At 36.0% G+C, this 21072-nt stretch overlaps 1 protein-coding gene across 2 annotated transcripts in view; it reads left to right on the top strand.

Annotated features, from left to right (window-relative positions):
• Positions 1-20096, top strand: part of LOC124386460 (gamma-aminobutyric acid receptor subunit alpha-2) — a 47941-nt gene extending 27845 nt beyond the window's left edge. For both annotated transcript variants that reach the window (XM_046850312.1, XM_046850313.1), the window contains 3 exons: positions 8256-8408; positions 15601-15803; positions 17834-20096. In XM_046850312.1, coding sequence (XP_046706268.1) covers positions 8256-8408; positions 15601-15803; positions 17834-18142 — 665 coding nt within the window. In that variant the 3' untranslated portion in view covers positions 18143-20096. The remainder of the gene's footprint in view (positions 1-8255; positions 8409-15600; positions 15804-17833) is intronic.
• The last annotated feature ends 976 nt before the right edge of the window (positions 20097-21072 follow it).

The raw sequence follows: 21072 nt of genomic DNA, 5'->3' as shown, positions 1-21072 counted from the left end.
TCATTATTAAACTCCTCCTGAGACACCCACATTTTTGTATTTGCCATTCAGTACACCCATGTATTTCAAAATTTTTACTCTAGCATACCTGATTAATTTAGTCAGTGTCTGGTAGTGATGTAAAATTTAATTGAACAACATAAAGTAAAAGTTTGCGAGATAGACCTGTATAATGTTTTGGTCTTATTACAAATTAATATTGCTTATAAAAAAGAAAATAAACATTGGATTCTTATAAATCTTAAGATGCATTTCTAGTGAAAAGAATTAAAGAACATTACCCACTTAGAGCAGCTTCTTTCTATCACCACTATGTTTCACTATGTGGGTGGTGTTCTTAAGACAAGCCAGGGGTAGTGTTAGATTTATGACTAAATGACAATTTAATGACAATTTTGATAAAAAAGTATAGAGAAGGTCAGAAGCAGTTGCATCGTGTGTTTGTGGATAAAGGGAAAGTGTAAGACAGGGTGCCGAGAGAGGAGTTGTGGTATTGTATGAGGAAGTCAGGTGTGGCAGAGAAGTATGTGAGGGTGGTGCAGGACATGTATGTGAAGTGTGCAGTAGAAACGAGAGACTGGTTCAAGGTGGAGGTGGGACTGCATAAATGATTGGCTCTGAGCCCTTTCCTGTTTGCAGTGGTGATGGACAGGTTGACCGACAAGGTCAGACAGGAGTCTCCATGGACTATGATGTTTGCGGATGATATTGTGATTTGTGGTAATCGTAGGGAGCAGGTTGAGAAAAGCCTAGAGAGTGGTGGAGGTAAACGTTGGAGAGAAGGGTAATGAAGGGCAGTAGGAGTAAGACAGAGTACATTTGTGTGAATGAGAGGGAGGGCAGTGGAGTGGTGCAGTTGCAGGGAAAAGAGGTGGAAAAGGTGGAGGAGTTCAGGTACCTGGGGTAAACAGTCCAAAGTAATAGAGAGTGTGTTAGAGAAGTGTAGAAAAGAGTTCAGGCAGGAGTGATTTGTGATAGTAGGGTATCTGCAAGAGTGAAAGGGAAAGTTTAGGACTGTGGTGAGACTTGCGATGTTGTATGGTTTAGAGACAGTAGCATTGACTAAAAGGAGGTGGAGCTGGAGGTAGCAGAGCTGAAGATGCTGAGATTTTCATTGGGAGTGACGAGGATGGACAGAATTAGAAATAAGTTTATTAGATTGACCGACGTTTTGGGGACAAAGCAAGAGAGGTGAGATTGAGATGGTTTGAACTTGTGCAGCAAAGGGACATTAGATATATCGGTAGAAGGATGCTGAGGATGGAGCCGCCAGGTAGGAGGAAAAGAGGAAGGCTAGGGTGGAGGTTCATAGATGTGGTGAGGGAAGACATGCAGGTAGTTAGTTGGTTTTAGAGGCAGATGTAGAGGACAGGGGAGTATGGAGACGGATGATCCACTGTGGTAATCACTAATGGGAGCAGCTCAAAGAAGAAGAAGAAAAAAAAGTGGAGGATTGGTTAAAGGCTTAAAACTTGAATTTGAATTTGAGCCTACCTCCCAATTTACTTTAAGAAATACAACCTTTGTGCAATAGTTAGTGCTAATAATATAAAAGATTAATAAGTATTGCTGAAGTGGGGATAAAGTGGGGCATAAAGGGAATCTGAGGATCGAGATGAGGATCTTGAATCTCAGTTTATAATAACAGAACCAGACAGAATGAAAATAATAGTCTGTGAATGCAGGAAAATGTGGCCATGTATTAGTGTGACTAAATCCTAGGCATTGAAGTTAATGAGCAATGTGAGTTGTGTTCATTTATATTGTATTTATTTTGAGAACATTGAGATGATGTTGTTACATGTACAGTATTGCCAACTGATGTCAGATATGGTTGCCATTTATTTCAGCAATTTGAAGTGAATACAATTATATTGTCTGTAGATTAAAAACTGAATCTTTATTTTTTTAATTATTTTTTTAGTACAGTATTCTGTATGTTACTGAAGATCATACAAAAGCTGTTACTGAAAGACAGTTTCTTCCTTTTTCTCTCGATACTGAAAAAGTAAAAGCTTTAGTGTTAAATACGAACATGGTATTATTTATAGTGTGATATTTTCAGATGGAGAGACACTGTGATTAGGGAGTTTGTTTTCCACCATGCAGTGCTAATAGTGTTATGTTTTTGACAATTATGTAGATTTTTTTTCTTTCTGATGACTGTTTGGTCTATGAACAGAATGCCTCTGATGGCCTGCTGTTTAATTAAACTGTCCTTAATTTCTAACTATGGCTGGTTTGTGCTGTTTTTTCTAGTCCCAAATATAATGCAATTGGTTGAAACGGAAATAATTGTAAGCATAAAAAAGGTTCTGAAATTTTAAACTTGTTTTCAGAGAGTTAAGGGCTTGGTACTAGGTTACTAGTCCAATTTAAGCTGGTGAAGGCTTTGACAAATTAGGAGAACCAACCAAACAGGAGTCAAAGTGATAAGATTATTGAAAATGAGGAAGATATTTATTTTGACTGTGGATTTTTGGCGAAATAAGAATAAGGGTCATTTGTTTCATCTTTACAGATGAAATGTAACAGAAAGTGATTATAAGTGCTGAAATACAGATTGCATTGTATTTGATGTATAGTATTGCACTATTAAAAGGCAAGTCCCTGACCTTGGCAGCCCAATTGCATTGAGTTAAAGGCAAAATTTTGGAATTTGTCCAGAAACCTTGCTGTAATTGCTAATCAGATTATGGTCTGATGGAAGGGAAAATGAGGGAGTTGTAATACATAATAGGGTGATGGTATGACTTCTTCTAAAAGCCCAAGATACTGTTACATTGGCTGATGGTTACGGCTAGTGATTCGATGAAAAGGGCAAACAGTAATGGAGATAATGGGCAGCCTTGTTGAGCACCTCTTTGTAGCTTACATTGTTTTGATATGTATCTGTTAGCAACCACAGAGATGCTGGGCAAATTATATATATATATATATATATATATATATATATATATATATATATATATATATATATATATATATATATATATATAGACAGAAAGAGAGGTGAAGAGAAAGCACCACTATACCCTAACAAATGCTTCCTCAGCATCTAGTGATGCTACTTTAAATAATGATTTATGTGCCAAGGTACAGTATTACTGTTGTTGCAGTGCGCCAACTGGCTGAGTAGTACAATTTTGCTGTTAACTCTCGCTATGAGCCCATTACTCCTGAATATTCCACTCAAAGAAAAATTCTTTATCTATCACAAAATACAAATAAAAAGAGACAATTCAATCAGCACAGCCATTCTGCCAGAACAATTTGAGTAAACTGAACTATGAAGGTTTGGCACTGTGTACTAGAGTGTGCAAAATTCAGAACAGCCTCCACTTAGATAATTGCTCTGGCCTGGAATGATGATTACAGGAACCATAAAAAATGCATGCCTGCTGTAAGTCACATGTGTATCTTCTGCATCTGCCTTGTCCCATCCCTCTTTGCCTTTGATTCTCATAAGATCTTTTTTGAATTTGCAGGTTCGAAGTGTTAATTATTTTGTTACAACCTCGAAACTCATGATTGTATCAAAAATTCCCCAAATTTATTAAGATTTTACCAGAAAATTTTGTTACAGCACCGCCTCTTTAAGCAATGATACATCTGCATTTCAATCACCGATTACCATAGTGATTTCATCTTGTTAGGGGGGAAAGGGGAGAGTGATGAATGTGCTCATTACTAGCAATTAAGAGGTTAGATGTTTGTTTTTGTGGCTCAACAGTTGTGTCATGACAGGCCCTGTGCTCTAACCCAGCTTCCGAACAAGCTGGGATATGAAGAAAAAAAAGAATTTCGCTACACTATAATGTATATGTGACAAATAAAGGCTATTCTATTATTTAAAGTTGTGTGCACATGGAATGTAGACAAAATTAACGTCAAAAAAGGCGATCAAAAGAAATGTGCAAAAATTGGAATGATTTAAGAGACAGGGAGCAGTTGTCAACCCAAGGACCAAAAAATAAATTCTAATCAAATTCACAAGTGAATAATAAAGAAGGAACGTAAGTAAAAAGAAGACACAGATGAAAATCAAACTCGACTGTTTGAAATGTGAATTAAATCAAATCCATTGTACGTGGGATTTGTTGTTGTTTACTGGTGTAACAGGACTGTCAAAGTGTACAACAAAGCATGATTAGTAAATGCAGGCAAATAATGTCCAAGGTTTGAATTGGAAAACATGCAGAGCGTGAATGATGGAGAGAAATGGTAAAAATAGGGAAGCAGGAGGAAAATCTTCATACACAGGTGTCTAAATGCTTCTGTCTTTGCAGCATGCAAATCGTTTAGCATATTAAATCCTGTGTTTCAGACTCATTGTGCCGTCCCAATACGCTGTCACAGTCCCTTAGTGGAGCGAAACATGGCAATTCTTCTTAACCTGACCCATTTAAAAAGCACAGTTTCCCATCACTTGCACACACTGTTATTATCTGGACACACATGCATAATGATGTCATCCCCAAATCATGATTGCCATCTTCAAGACACAAGGATTTTATGCTGACTTCATTCACACAGATAAAATATGGTGGTACATCGATACAATACATTAGACTGCAGGTATTCAGTATAACCACATGATGGCAAGGGGAATGATGCTTTACAATAAATGAACATACATACAGGGAGTGCAGAATTATTAGGCAAGTTGTATTTTTGAGGATTAATTTTATTTGAGGATTTAATTTGAACAACAACCATGTTCTCAATGAACACAAAAAACTCATTAATATCAAAGCTGAATATTTTTGGAAGTAGTTTTTAGTTTTAGCTATTTTAGGGGGATATCTGTGTGTGCAGGTGACTATTACTGTGCATAATTATTAGGCAACTTAACAAAAAACAAATTCATACCCATTTCAATTATTTATTTTTACCAGTGAAACCAATATAACATCTCAACATTCACAAATATACATGTCTGACATTCAAAACCAAACAAAAACAAATCAGTGACCAATATAGCCACCTTTCTTTGCAAGGACACTCAAAAGCCTGCCATCCATGGATTCTGTCAGTGTTTTGATCTGTTCACCATCAACATTGCAGCAGCAACCACAGCCTCCCAGACACTGTTCAGAGAGGTGTACTGTTTTCCTCCTTGTAAATCGCACATTTGATGATGGACCACAGGTTCTCAATGGGGTTCAGATCAGGTGAACAAGGAGGCCATATCATTAGATTTTCTTCTTTTATACCCTTTCTTGCCAGCCACGCTGTGGAGTACTTGGACGTGTGTGATGGAGCATTGTCCTGCATGAAAATCATGTTTTTCTTGAAGGATGCAGACTTCTTCCTGTACCACTGCTTGAAGAAGGTGTCTTCCAGAAACTGGCAGTAGGACTGGGAGTTCAGCTTGACTCCATCCTCAACCCGAAAAGGCCCCACAAGCTCATCTTTGATGATACCAGCCCAAACCAGTACTCCACCTCCACCTTGCTGGCGCCTGAGTCGGACTGGAGCTCTCTGCCCTTTACCAATCCAGCCACGGGCCCATCCATCTGGCCCATCAAGACTCACTCATTTCATCAGTCCATAAAACCTTAGAAAAATCAGTCTTGAGATATTTCTTGGCCCAGTCTTGACGTTTCAGCTTGTGTGTCTTGTTCAGTGGTGGTCGACTTTCTGCCTTTCTTACCTTGGCCATGTCTCTGAGTATTGCACACCTTGTGCTTTTGGGCACCCAGTGATGTTGCAGCTCTGAAATATGGCCAAACTGGTGGCAAGTGGCATCTTGGCAGCTGCACGCTTGACTTTTCTCAGTTCACGGGCAGTTATTTTGCGCCTTGGTTTTCCACACGCTTCTTGCGACCCTGTCGACTATTTTGAATGAAACGCTTGATTGTTCGATGATCACGCTTCAGAAGCTTGGCTATTTTAAGACTGCTGCATCCCTCTGCAATATATCTCACTATTTTTGACTTTTCTGAGCCTGTCAAGTCCTTCTTTTGACCCATTTTGCCAAAGGAAAGGAAGTTGCCTAATAATTATGCACACCTGATATAGGGTGTTGATGTCATTGGACCACACCCCTTCTCATTACAGAGATGCACATCACCTAATATGCTTAATTGGTAGTAGGCTTTCCAGCCTATACAGCTTGGAGTAAGACAACATGCATAACGAGGATGATGTGGTCAAAATACTCATTTGCCTAATAATTCTGCACTCCCTGTAGACACAGACCTTTGCAACACATATGGCCAGATGTTTTGTTTATTTGTGTTCGTTTTGCATCTCACACTGATTTGTACATTCCCAATTTCCTGTTCTTTCAGTGACATTAGCAACCCTGCTTCCTTTTTTATAGAGTATATTACTTTGCCTTTATCGGTAACTGTTTCAACCTAAGTGGAGTTTTATGTACCCAAAGAATTCCAGCATTGTAAATATGTGATTTATTGCTTCGAAATTAGTTTAATTTGAGTGACCTATAGCGCAAACATTTTGTTTGTTTGTCTGTTTGTTTTACTTTAGTCTAAATTCTCCACTTTATAAATATATGAACTATCTAAATAATATCACAAATAAATACAGGAAAAACAGAGAGAGAGAGAGAGAGAGAGAGAGAGAGAGAGAGAGAGAGATCTGATCTCTGGTTAGAATTGTATTACCTAATGAAAAGTATGCTGAGATATAGAGGTTGAATTTAGTTTTGCTTGTCTAGCACTTTTTTACAATGGCTATTGTTCAAAAGCAGTTCTACAGGAATCTTTAGACTAGGATTTATGTAGTCCCTAGGATATACTGATAGTACTTGTGATTTATAGAATAGTCTTTATAATTTATTTATTAATTTAGTCCCTACAAGCTTATCCCTAGTGAGCAAATCAGTAGAGACAGTTTTTCAGCCTCAAGGCTTTTGAGTTTAATCCTCCACAGTTACCACATGAATTTTTTGACTGTTCATGTGTACAAATCCTCAGCTGCATGGATTGGTCTTTAGTTGAAGAGGACTTCTAAAAGAGGTAGGGGGTCAGAATGAATCAGGCAGATCCAAAAGTGTGAAAGGGAAAAGATAACTGGTATATCAGGAACATGTTTAATGAGAAAGAGAGAGACAGAGACAGAGATAGAGAGAGGAAAGTGGACAACAGAGAGAGAAAGAAACATAGATAATAAGGTATCGTTATTGGTACATAAAAGTTAAAGACACTGTGGAGTGTTATTAGAGTGCAAGTAGGGACTCTGGTAAGACTATTGCACCATAACTAAAAGGGGAAACCAGAAGATAACATAGACATGAGAGAGCTCTGGGACATAACATGAGGGAGCTCCAACCTTCCAGTTCCTCCTAATGCCTCCAAATCTGATCAAAATAGGCTTGACTTCTCAGACAGGAAAGCCTTGTATTAAATTATATAATATGATACTCAATATTATTAAAACCCTTATCAACATACTATGCACATTGGCTGCATTGGCTGAACTAGAAAATATTCTGCACCCATTCAAAAATATAACTATCACCTTAACCTCAGTAACCAGAAGTAAATGTTTTTTCAGTGTTGAAAATAAAAAAAACCCACACATATACGCATTGGGAGAGGCATTGCAAATTGAGTTTGTGTGCTAGAAAGCAACACAGTGCACCAAGACTACAGGATTCCCTTTCGCCTATTCCCCTGAGGAGAACCCGAAGCATGCACATCTGGATGTGATAATCCACATAATGGATGAATAAATAGAGAAGTGTGGAGGGTGCATGCTGATAAAAGGAGAAAGTGTATCTTGGAGAAATAGTGGAAGGTAAAATCCCACTGCAAGCTCTCAGAAGGAGTTTCCTCTTAGCTGGATGACAGAATCAAGGCATCCTCCACCTCGTCCAGAATCCAGATAGCTTTCTCCATTTGGTTGCCATGGGCAACACACATCTTTGACTTACTCCCTCCCTCCCTTTCCCTCTCTCGCTCAGTCTGTTTTGTTGACAGCTTTCCATAAGAGATCCAGGCTGGTGGCCTGACATGTTTCTGTAGCTCTGAATACTAATTGCAATCATAGACTATAATAATATACATTCACTGCTCTTTCTCTTTGAAACAGAGCATTATTTGATGATTCAGAAATTTACCAAGGTGACAAAGCGTTTGACTGGGACAATTAAACTGTTTTTGATCAGAACTTAAATTACGTCTGAACATTTATTCCCTTCGGGTTCTGGCACGGTGTTTAATTAGGCTTAAACTGTACAATATGTTTAGTCCTTTATCACACTCTGCTGTTCTGTTGTTTTGCAGGGGAGTACACAGTAATGACAGCTCACTTCCATCTGAAGAGGAAGATTGGTTATTTTGTGATTCAGACATACCTCCCTTGCATCATGACGGTCATCTTATCACAGGTCTCCTTTTGGCTCAATCGTGAGTCCGTGCCTGCCAGAACGGTGTTTGGTGAGTACTGTAATGAGTAATTTCCCTGTTTATTCTATTTACACCTTACAGTTGGACTATTGGATATGACATGGATAGAGAATGCATTCTTATTAGAAACACATTTGATGCGGAGGTAAAGTCTAAGGCATGATAGGAGATACTTTTGATATTACATCCCAGAAATTTTTGCACTGAAGCAAAAGGTGATTCTCCCAAGTTTGCCCCTAACTCTCACTATTCTGTCTGTCCCTATTAAAGCAATGTTAAATGTATTTTAATCACGAGCAACAATCCAGAGCATGAAAATACATTTCAACCATTCAATGGGATGCAAATGAGTTTGTTTCAATACAATGTGTTGTGCAGTATAATACAGTGTAATGAGATTCATTACAACACAAACTATTTTATTGCTGATAAATACTGTATATTTTGTGTTTTTTATTTTTTCAACTAGAAAGCAAAATTAAACAATCGAAGGTGGAGAGTAAGAGAGAAAGAGAGAAATAAATGGAGAGAATTCAGTTGGATACAGTGGTTTAATTTTATTTGGAATAATATTACTTATAAGACATATGGTAAATTTGAGCATAAAATGTAATGTGCTCTTCATTATGGACATTTGATGTGACACTGTTTATGAGAAATGTTGAACAGTATTATTTCCCTTTCGCCTTGTTGCTTTCATAGTTTTCTGCTGCATTCAGTTCTCAACAAAAAAAACACAGTAATTTATCCAAGCACCTTCCTAAGTATATGTGTGTGTGTGTGTGTGTGTGTGTGTGTGTGTGTGTGTGTGTGTGTGTGTGTGTGTGTGTGTGTGTGTGGTACCCATGAGTGCAGTCTTTCACATTTCTAAGGCTGACAGGTGATCTGGAAGGATCTGAATGTGGTCGTTAAATCCCTTGTCGAGTTTTCCTTGTCCACCTACTTTGATCAGCACCACTCTTGTTTTGCGTTCCACATCCTGCTGATCTCAATTTCCAGATCTTTGTATTTGCTGAGTTTTTCACTCTCTCTGAGGCTAACAGTTACATTGTCTGGAATGGAAATGTCTGTCAGGAGGCATGTCCTCTCACTTATTGTGGAGCACTGCGTCAGAACGGTTAGCTAGTATGATGTGATCAGCGAGAATAGGCACATCCCACATGAATGTTGTCATGTTGACGATGACTTTGTCAGAGTAAGTGTTTATAGTGTTTGTCAGGCACTTCACTCAGGTGCTTGCACATAGTCCATTGGATGTATCTGACCAGGTAGTTGTCTCTAAGTATATTCAGATTGTTCAAGCTTCGTGCAACCAGTGACAGTGTGTCTGATGTCTTCTTCTTCTTTTCAATTATCGTTGTTATTTTCAGTATTATCATCAATATTATTATTATTATTATTATTATTATTATTATTATTATTATTATTTAGTATTAATTTTATATAAAAAAGAGAATTATCTAAAGAACTTAAAATAAAATGATATGCAGTTCTACTGCTAGATACTAGTGTCACATCAAACTGTACTAATTCAGTGCCAAACTCTTCCAAAATATGCCTGAAAAGCAAGTGTGTGACGTTTTGGCCTACTCTCCTGGTTACACCACACACCCCCTCCAGTCAATAAATTGGAAGCATGGAAATGTGCTGAGGGCGTCCTTAATCCACATCAGTAAATCACCTGTCAAGAAATGCTATGTGCCATAGATAAACCTGTCACCGCATGTTTATGATTTATGATGGGTTTTTATATCTGCGGGTTATTTTGTGCTTTTGCCCTGTGATTCCTGCTTATAACAAAAATCCATGATAATTCATCTGCCGTGACACTTTAGTGGGAAGCATAGATAACTGGCTTGGCTCAACAAGAGTGAATCATTTCTGGAATATTTGGAATTAAAAAAAAAAAAAATTCAAATTCCCACTTAAACTGTAACCCAGCTGTTTTAGCGTACTTGGTGCGGACAAGTCAATTTTATTGTCTTCGTTGCATACATAGGAATATATCATATTCCTATGTATGCAACGAAGACAATAAAATTGACTTGTCCGCACCAAGTACGCTTGAAAAAGAAAGAGAGAGAGAGGCTGTGTTCAGTACTGAGATTATCCTAAAATCTATAGTCAAAAATAGTAGACAAATGCAATGAAAGGTTATCCATTCTTATATAACAGGAACCCAGATGTTGGTCAAAACCTATTTGGAACTAGAGAATTACCTTCGGAAACCAGGCAACAGAAAAATAATGACAGTAAGAAGTCATAATGAAAATTGTACTTTAATAAGCAAGCTTGTGACAGAACACTATGTTCTGGGTTCTGGGAACAAAAGATAACTGCTATTGTTGGTAATCTTACCATGATACCTTCTGGTGCACATGCAAACTCATGGCAAACAAAGCCATGAAGTGATAATTGATATAACATTTGTCATAAATACTTTTGTAATACACTGTTTTTGGACAGAATTTCTGGAAAACGTTAACATAAATAACTAATGCCAATGAGGATATGTGTGATTTATGGTTTCTTTCCCAGCTTCCAAAAGACTAACAGACCTGTGGCTACATACTGTTTTTCACCATATCACAAAGGGGTTTTTTTGGTTAACATCTGGTCTGTGGCTCTGAGTGATTAATAAACCATGCTGAAAGACTTTTGCTGGCGCAGTCAATATCTGAGTCCTTTGGAAGCCAAAAGAGGGAGAACCACTTATGTGTCCAATACCTCATTATTGACCATTAGCCACACATGCCCATGCCCAATGATAACTGATAAGCAAAGTAAGAAGCTTGAGAAATCAATCTGAGTCTCATTCTAAGTGAACAGATACCCTAGGGTCAGATGTGGCTAAGCTGAAATCTTTGATTGTCCAACTGGATGCAGGGTCTAAGTGCTTGTCTTCCTTCCTGCTCCTCATTTTGAGCAGCATGAAGTGATTGGGCCATATTCAAAAATGAGTTAAGCAGTGAGGATTTAATGCTGTCACATCAATATTCAGACCTCAAGACATAACAATGAGTTATGCAGCATTAAGTCCCGCATCTTTGTCTGACAGTTTGATATAAACGGTTATGATGAAATTAATAAATTCCACAAAACTATAGAATATCATTTGATAAATATATAAATATAACATCATTGGTATATTTATAGTAACACAATATGATGTAGTATTTCATTAGTGTTCATTAAAAAAATTTCCCCCTTAGAGTAAATGCTTAATCTTTAGCTACGTTTATTATTATAATTTTTTATTATTTAGTTATGATAACTAACCATTAGTCACTTATCTCTTCTTGGGAACTGTATTAATTAGGTATATATATATATATATATATATATATATATATATATATATATATATATATATATATATATATATATATATATTTATAGTATAGTTTTTACAAGATTATGAAATGTGTAGGGTTAATTAGACAAAATTTGTTACTATGGAGACTCCCTGAGGCTTGTTCTAATCAGCTTCAGAAAAGTCAGAACCTCACCTTGGGCCCTAGAACTATCTGCATCCACAAACCTGTTACTTAAAAATGTTCTTTTTTTATAATATGCTTGGATATTTACATTGTCAGCACTCATGGTAGAATCAAACTGGCATACATATATGAATGTACAAACTGATAATTGACCGATCCTTTTCTCATAATCACAATATGCAACCTCCCTTTTATACACACTGCTTTAGTTTATCTATCAGTGTTCTTTTACTGCCTTGTTTATTATTGCAGAATTTTCGATGTTTGTATTGCTGGTTTATTAATAATATAGATTGTTGCATGTGCGTGTGTGTGTGTATATATATATATATATATATATATATATATATATATATATATATATATATATATATATGTATATATATATATATATATATATATATATATATATATATATATATATATATATATATATGTGTGTGTGTGTGTGTGTGTGTGTGTGTGTGTGTGTGTGTTTGTATGTTATTGGCCTCCTAGATGAGTGAGTCAGTATGACAATATGAACTCCAGGAGACAAACACCATGTTCCTTCAGCTGGATGATTAAATTGAGACCAAAGGTTCACTATGACTAAGATGTGACTAATATGTTGCATGGTGCTCGTTCTCCTCTATTTGTGTGGCTTCTTTACAGAATGCTGAAGTGCATGCTTTTAGCTGATTATACTGAGAGAACACAACAGTAAGAGGATTAATGTACACATACTGTAGTACCTAAGTGACTAATAATCACACTGAATAACTGTTTGTTGTAAAAAGCTTTATGTGATTTTTTTTTTTCCCCACTATTGTAGTGTGATGAATAATTTAGCAATTTTTCATTATGTAACTGAGTCTAAGACACAAAACACTGTAGGAAAAACAAAGCCATAAACATGGCATTCTGTAATGTTGTAATTGTTGTTTTTCAGTAAAGGAGATTTTACCTTAATGCCAACGATCCATTTAGCTGTGGTTTGTGTAGTACGGAGGTCAGAAACTGAAGCAAATCTAATGTTCTTGTCTGCTTTTGATGCCCATTGATCATTTTTCTATTCCGTTGTTGGTGTACACCCTGTCTGCTTCTTGTAGGCTGACAAATTTGTTGGACTAACCAAACCGAAGCAAGCGGCACATGTGTGACTTGCTCACAAAAGCAAGTTTCTGGAAAATGATGCCAGAAGGGTGTGTAAAGTAGAAATTTACATTACATTTTTTAGATACAATATGAATGAGTTACTATTACTGATTTGTTTCTAATTTATCCTACTTATTGTTTATAAATAATTATAAAAGTGATCCACAGTCTTTTAGAGAAGAACCTTTTAATATTTTTACTGTAAAAAGCTGTTTAGCTTTTTTTAAAAGCTAAAATAAAAGCAGGAAAAGAAACGTATAACTTAAGAATTCATTCAGCAAAATGGCTGATACATCATGGTGTTTTTCACTGACAAGTAGCATCACCACAAAAAAATTCTTGAACTTTCAATATTTTTCTGATTCCACGGAGCAGGGATACACATTTCATGAGCCGCATAACTCCAGGATTTCTACTGTAGGAGATTTATATGTCATGTGTCTTCAAGTTACATAATTGGTGCACCTAAATTATAGGTGAATGCGCTTTAAAAACAGATACATTAGATGTTTCCATATGGCAACAATATTCAGGAGAGGGTAATTAGCACTTGTAAAATAAGTGTTGAGCCATGTAATGTCTAACAAGCCTGATAGGATCATATGCTGAACATTTCAGCCTTCTTTATATTTTTAATGTGTCAATAGAGAGACAGAGAAAAAAAGTCTTGTTGTTAATCACTGACTGTTGATATAGATATATATTAGAGATGACTATCTTAATGCTATTTTTCCTTGATCTTTTGAATGAAGCCATTAAGGTGGTTGTCATTTTGGCCACTGTTTGCTACGGTCCGAAGTGTGAGCATTCCCTGCGCCTCCCAAAGCATTATTCTAGATTTAGACTTTCTTGATTTTAACAAACCCTGATACGTTTGAGTTCCTTTTACTTCATCGCAATTGTACCTGAACACAAAGCACTTACCATAATCATTGCTAATTTTTTTTGTTCTGTTATGTGCAGCAGAATAAATGAATTTGCGTCTTTTTTGATACACGGTGCAGGTCATTGAATGTAAAGGAGAAAGCCCTTTTCTACTGTTTGCAAAGTTGTCATTTGAGGAAACATCTGAGAGCAAAGACTTCATGCGGGGAAACAAATGATGCCATCAGCTAAAACACATGCGCAGGTTACTTTACTGTCTAAGCAAATGCCACTTTTCTAGTTAAATGCTATTTTACTTTTTTGTATGAGCACTAGTTACATTCACAGGAGTCTTGGCACAGTTCCAGTGCAACCCAACTCAAACCGTCTCCCACAGGTAGTCACAGGTTTGGCATTTTAGAAAAATGACTACCAATGTATCATGCAATTTATGCTTTGTTTTGGACTTCAATGCCAGTGTAAAAGCCCCTAATTCTTGCCTGTGCTTCGTTCACCATCAGTATAAGATTTTGATTGTACTGTACTGTATATGCAATTACATTATAACATTTCTGCTCTGTCAGTCACATTCTCTGCTCATCTCAAATCAGCTGTTACTGTGCTGCCTTATTGCCTTTATTTTTTTCTCTGCTGTTCATAAAACTTTAGCATTAACAGGATCAGAATGGCATAATCCATTTTGGGCCTTCATAATGATGAGGCTTTCTGACACACAGCTGATTTTCTCTCACCAGTATTCATACAATTCCTATTATAATTTGGAGGCATTTGTTTGTGTTCTTCAAAGTTAGAAGATACAATGTGTTTGGCAGCCATTTTTTTAAGGCAGAGGTGTAATTTAGGAAACATTATGACTCCTGGTCATTACATGCATCCTTTACGTAGATAGCATTTTGATTTTTAGCTCCTAAGATATTAAGATTTTAACCACATGCATTATTCCGCTGTAGTCAAGGCTGAATTCTAAAGACTGAATATGCATTAATATAAATAATAATAAACTAGCTCATTACCTTCAGATTTCAAATGTGACTTTGTGAAAATATGAAAAAATTGCCTTTCATATTTTTGTGAACTATCTCCATCTGGATATAATCCTGATATTAAAATGCATGAAACAACCAAGTATTAAAAATGACTTTCAGTTTGGAATCTTCTCATGTAGTCATTGGCTTTCTGAATATTATGCTGGAAGGACATAAATGTAAGAGGGGCCATTGGAAACATGATTTTTTTTATTTTACAAAAAGATGCAGTTATTGTAACTGCAATAAATAATTATTGCTATTTATTGCAAAATAAAGTATGCCAAAATGCTTTCACAGGGCCTTTGTGTAATTTTGTAGGCGCAAGCTAAAAATACACTTTTGTACTAAATAGTGGAACAGAGACAAGGAAATTAGGGAGAAGAGAAAATTAGGTTCAGTGAGGCATCACAGGATGCTGTAGCCATTTTCAGAACTGGAAACAATAGACTTGGGGCAGACAATATTTTCTGTTTTGTCTCTAAGAATATTGCAGTTTGCTGAACCTCTAATTTACATTAGAGACTCAGCAGAGTATAGCATTGTGTTGGAACCATTTGAATCACCCATTCTTTCACACATTACAATTAATGAATTACTTGCTAGGTTTTGGTAAGACTGCAAAATCTGAATTCTTTATTTAGACTCTCTTGTCCCATCTCTAATGTATTTCAGGTGTGACAACTGTGCTGACCATGACAACTCTGAGTATTAGTGCCCGTAACTCACTCCCTAAAGTTGCCTACGCCACCGCCATGGACTGGTTCATAGCTGTGTGCTACGCATTTGTCTTCTCAGCCCTTATTGAATTCGCAACTGTCAACTACTTCACCAAACGTGGCTGGGCATGGGACGGCAAGAGCGTGGTCAATGACAAGGTAATAAACGTGTCTATTTCTGTGAAGGATAATGTGTTCATCTGATTGGTGACTTTGCTTTATATATATATATATATATATATATATATATATATATATATATATATATATATATATATATATATATATATATATACATACACATACAGTGCTCAAAATGCATGATGTTGAAAGTTGATGGTGGTGAAGGGGCAATTTAATTATTTAAATCACTTTAATTTATGGACAGCACTAATCCAAATATTGAAGGTAGTTTCATTGGCACAATTAATTCAAGCTGTTGAGAGCTCCATATAGTTCTACTGAGAATCCATGGTTAAGTGGAATGAGATTGAAGCAGATTCCACCAACCTGCAATAATCCTCATAGCTGCTGTGAGACTGGCTAGTACAACTCATTTATTGATTTGAAGACTTGCTACCTTCATTTGGCAGTTTTCATTAGGGATTACTTATGACATTCATGTGTTGGAGATTAAAAGAGGTTAAATAAGTCCTACGCATATAATTAAAGTGAACTTAAAGGTGATCACGGCAACTACATGAGTCATGAATATTAGAGCACACACCATCCCAAGCTCAGGATTAGCTAGGGTCTTTCATGTCTCCAAAGCTTGTCTAGTGGAAGTGTATCATATGCTGCCTTTACCACAATTTGATCAAATCGATATTATACTCGTAAACTGTTTCTGAAAAGTACAAAAAAAAAAAACCCTAAGTGAGGGAGTGGACAAAGAACATTTTCTTCGGACACTATGTGCTTTCCTCATCCTTATAAATGTCCCTTAAGTAATGAATGCCAGCATTTCCAATCAGAGGACAGAGGTAGGTCTCTCTCCAATTAGAAGTCCCTTATTGTAAAGTATATGTGAGCGGCTATGCCAATTACAAGAGTGGACACTGTGACTCTATGAAGTCCCATGTCTAATATATAAGATATATAAGTATATAAAATGATCTTATTTAATTTTATTTATAATAAAAATTTTATTAATATTGCTTGTGGTGCTACCTTAAAATTATGCACTTAATTTCTTCTAATGAAAACAAGGATATGGAAGTTTATGTATCAAACCAGATGAGTAATGGTCTAAGCAATATGTTTGTCTTTTAATGATGGATTAGCCTGTGTTATTCCTTTGTGTTGACTATTGGTGGTTCAGTGAATTTTATAGTAATTTCCAAAGAAAGCCCTAATAAAACGTCTGCATTGCAGCCCATAGCAGTCAGTTACTAATCATTTTTGTGAAAATCAATGGTAATTAAATTAAGCAATTTGAAAACAAGTGGCATTTGACAGCCGATATTTATGGATTATTTTATTATGAATGATATATTGTCTATTATACTTTGTGAATAGGAGTGTGTAGGTATTTCGATAACTGTAGACTTCGTTTTTATTCCATCGTGTATAAAATCAACTTATGTTATGCATCAAGCTAAAACTAATGAAACGATCCATAACTGAGCCAACTCAGAAATTTCTCCATGCTGCAAACCTCCGCATCCCACATTCTATCTTAAAGCATTTAAGTAGATTTGTAGTTTACCACTATTAAGTTTAATTTCCAGGTTAAATTGACTTCTAATTCTGCCTGTAATGCAGTCCAGTAGACTCAGCTCTGAAAATTAAATTTCACCCGGCATGCTGTCAATCATGTCTCCTTATATCCAGCAAGTCTAACTGAGATCCTAACAGGCGGCTTTTTCACCCCTCTGAAATCAATTTACATCAGACCTTTCAAATACTTTCCTGTCAGTCTTGTTGAAAATTTCAGTATTTAGGCTCATTGCTTATTCATGAGCATGTCTTTTCCCTAATCAAGTAATGGTAAGTAAATGTCAAACAGAAATGGCATTCCGCTTCTGTCAGCTTATGCGTATATTTAAGCTCGAATCTGAGTCATTAAACATCGCAACCACTTACAAATTGCAGCTTTTGAGAAGAAAAGCAACATTTATCTTTGTGTTCTTTGTCATCCTAAGACTGAAAACGTTCCCTTTTTCTTTCCATTGGTTTTCCGGTCACAGAAGAAGGAGAAAGCCTCTGTGATCAAGAAAAACAATGCGTACGCAGTGGCTGTTGCGAACTACGCTCCCAATATCACAAAGGACTCTGTCTTGCCCACCATTGCTAAAGGCGGGGTCGCAGAAACAGGCAAGACCAAAAGCGAGAGCAAGCCAACCGAGAACAAGAAAACCTTCAATAGCGTGAGTAAGATCGACCGTATGTCCCGCATCATGTTCCCTGTCCTCTTTGGAACCTTCAATCTGGTTTATTGGGCCACCTATTTAAACAGAGAACCCGTTATCAAGGACATGGTTCCTTCTAACCAATGATGCTGTTTAGTAGTGCTGAAGATCCAGGACTAAAGAGAAAAGCCAAAAACCATCCAGGGACTTTAAACACTTATTCACTCATGTAAGCAGTGTGTCAATATCCAGCCACCGAGCCATGGACCGTTGATTGTGTCTCCTCTCTTCTCTCTTTTCTACCGTGTTTTTTCTGCTGCGCTTTTCGGAAAATGTAAATATGTATTTATGCATAAATTATATGCCCTGTATGTTTTTATTTTTCCCCAAACATGGCTGTTCCCCATGGGTTTACTGTGTTTCTATTTCGCTGTTCTGTGAGTGTTTGTGGATTCCACTAACAGACCTTTTTCTGTGATCTACTCTGGCATATTGTAGTGTACTGAATTTGTTGTAGTTCATTTATTTTTAGCCTTTATAGTCACAATATTATTACTTTATATATTTGTTTTGTAATGGTGCTTGTGGACCGTTACCAAGATGAAGATTTAATGTGAGGAACAGTCAAAAAAAAGGAAGAAACATCAAATTGCCATTTACATTTTTACTCTCATTCTTTACTGTGAAGCCAAAAATGTTTTATGTTGTTCATTTATATTTATTACAGTAAATTTCAAACACGACAGTATTTATTAAAGTTTGAATTCTGTTCAATTTAGTATTCACTTCACTAAGTTCATTCTGTTTCAAATCAATATTGTGCAAATACTTCTGTGGGGAAAAAATTATTTATTCTGAACAAACTTTTCAGGCAGGGAAGAGGTGAAAACTTGTGAACAGCGCCACTCTCTCCCTGTGTCTTTTTTTTGTATTTATTTATTTCCTTGTCTGTTTTTGAGTCTGGACATTTTACCTTAAAAAAACAAAGGACGATCAATCTGGCTATTGATACACTTGAATTTATTTTTTAATTATTAAACTATTGAATTATTATTTATTGCTACACTTTTATTTATTTATTTATTTTCTTACTTACTTACTGACTTGGAAATGATGCTTTATTTTAGTGGCAAAATGTGGACCAAACACCTACAAGTGCTTCAAGTAATGCATGGTTACCCGCTATTATCAATCTAAATATTTTTATATATCTTTATTTGTGTCTGAAATCCGCTGGACTACGAGGTTGTTCCCCTGTGCAGGATTTGATTTATAGCATTGCGTGTGATTTTATTTCTGCCATTACTGTCATGTTTATAGGAAAGGAAATAATTTCATATACAAAGCATGCTGCAGTATTGTCTTGGCTGTAAGACAAAATGGCTGAAATGGTACATGGTACATTTTGCATGTAATCATTGATTATATTTTTTTTTACTCTTACAGTATGTGAAAGTTTTTTATTTACCTGTTTGTTTGTATTTTTGTTTGTCTATCAATCTATCTATTTTTATTTATTTTTTCTGAAATTTCGATTACAATTAAAATTCATATCAAGTTTTTTTTTAAGTAGCTTGTAGCTTTGTGTAAACAGATTGTGCATTGTGGTTATGCAGAAAGTTGTTGGAGCAATAAAAAACAAACAAACAGTGCAATGCTGGTTGCAGTTGCATATATATGGAATGTAATAATGCTTTGTAAAAGGCCTATGAGTGTTTTATTAACTTGTAGATATTATTGTAATATACGTTCGGATATGGAAGGTGCATATTTATTTACTGGCTATTTAACTGATGTCCTTTGGGAGACAAGACACAGTGGAAGAGGGGTTTGCTGAATTTTCTGTGTTGACAAAGAAATTCTGTAATGTGCTACTATGATTTTCATTTTATTTTGACCAGTGAATTGAATGTCCTTTTGAATTGCTGATGTGTCAGATCCAGCACAGGTTGTTCTTGTTTTATTTTTTCAGTCATACTCAATGAATTTGGAAAAATGACAGACAACCAAATCCTTTTTCGAGTTATAAATAGTGATATTTGCTCTTTAATTCTTGTTACTCTTTCAACGGCTTCTTGCTGAATTAAAAAAAGAACGTTTATTGATTTGTTCGAGTTCTTTTCCCTACAACTATTTCTCATTTAACTAAATTTCAAGAGCGAATTTGTTGCAAGTTCATGCCTGTGACTAAGATGCACAGCACAAAGACGCATCAATACACAAAGAGCTGGAGCGCAGTACAAACAAACTGGAAAAACAAACTGGAAATTCTGGAAAAAAGCCTTAATATCTAGGTTTTGATTTATGAATGATTCATTTATTCAAATCGCAGTAGGGAATATTGCTAATAATTACAAATTCATCAGTAACAATGACAGCTCACTCTGACACTCTAAATGGCAGCTCTCATTGATTATGGTAGATGAGCTGTCGTAACTACTAGGAAGTGAGGAACGAAAAGTGATTTAAGTTCATCACTACATAAACTGTGTCTTCTCTAACATTATAATACAAATTCTTTCTAAATTGATTTCAATCTCCCAAAGTGTACATTCTTGGTTAAAAAAGGGGGCTGAGCTAAATATGGCAAAGCTTGTTTTTTTTTTGGTCAAAAAAATTAATGCAAGAATTATACATATACCGTGGATCTCTCCCTGCTCTATCAGTCCTGCTTCCATTTATGAGCTTGCTATTAGACCCTTGATGGGCTGCATCATGTGTGACCAAATAATGACTAATCTTTCAAAAAAAAAAATAGCCTTAAAGAACATTTTTACACTGGTCCTTGTCTTGAAATTGACATCAAACATTTTAATGATTTTTTCCTGTGTATACAAAAATAATATATGAATACATTTAGCTGTTTCTAGATTTTCTCCCAAAAACACAGCAAATGGTGGCACAGGAGCTCTCAGCAGCGCATTTATTTCATTCTTTCTAAATTCTTTCTTTTCTACTGAACAATGAATTGTTGGTAAGACCATTCAGATCTATTTTAAACACATAATATTAAAATTTTTAACTTGGGCCATTTTGCTTTTGCCCAGGAGTGTACTGCTCACACAAAACCTCATCAT

Source organism: Silurus meridionalis, chromosome 5, assembly GCF_014805685.1.
Source record: "Silurus meridionalis isolate SWU-2019-XX chromosome 5, ASM1480568v1, whole genome shotgun sequence".
In the NCBI taxonomy this organism is placed as follows: domain Eukaryota; kingdom Metazoa; phylum Chordata; class Actinopteri; order Siluriformes; family Siluridae; genus Silurus; species Silurus meridionalis.
Note: the sequence above shows the minus strand (reverse complement) of the source record. Positions and strands in the feature narration are given on the sequence as shown.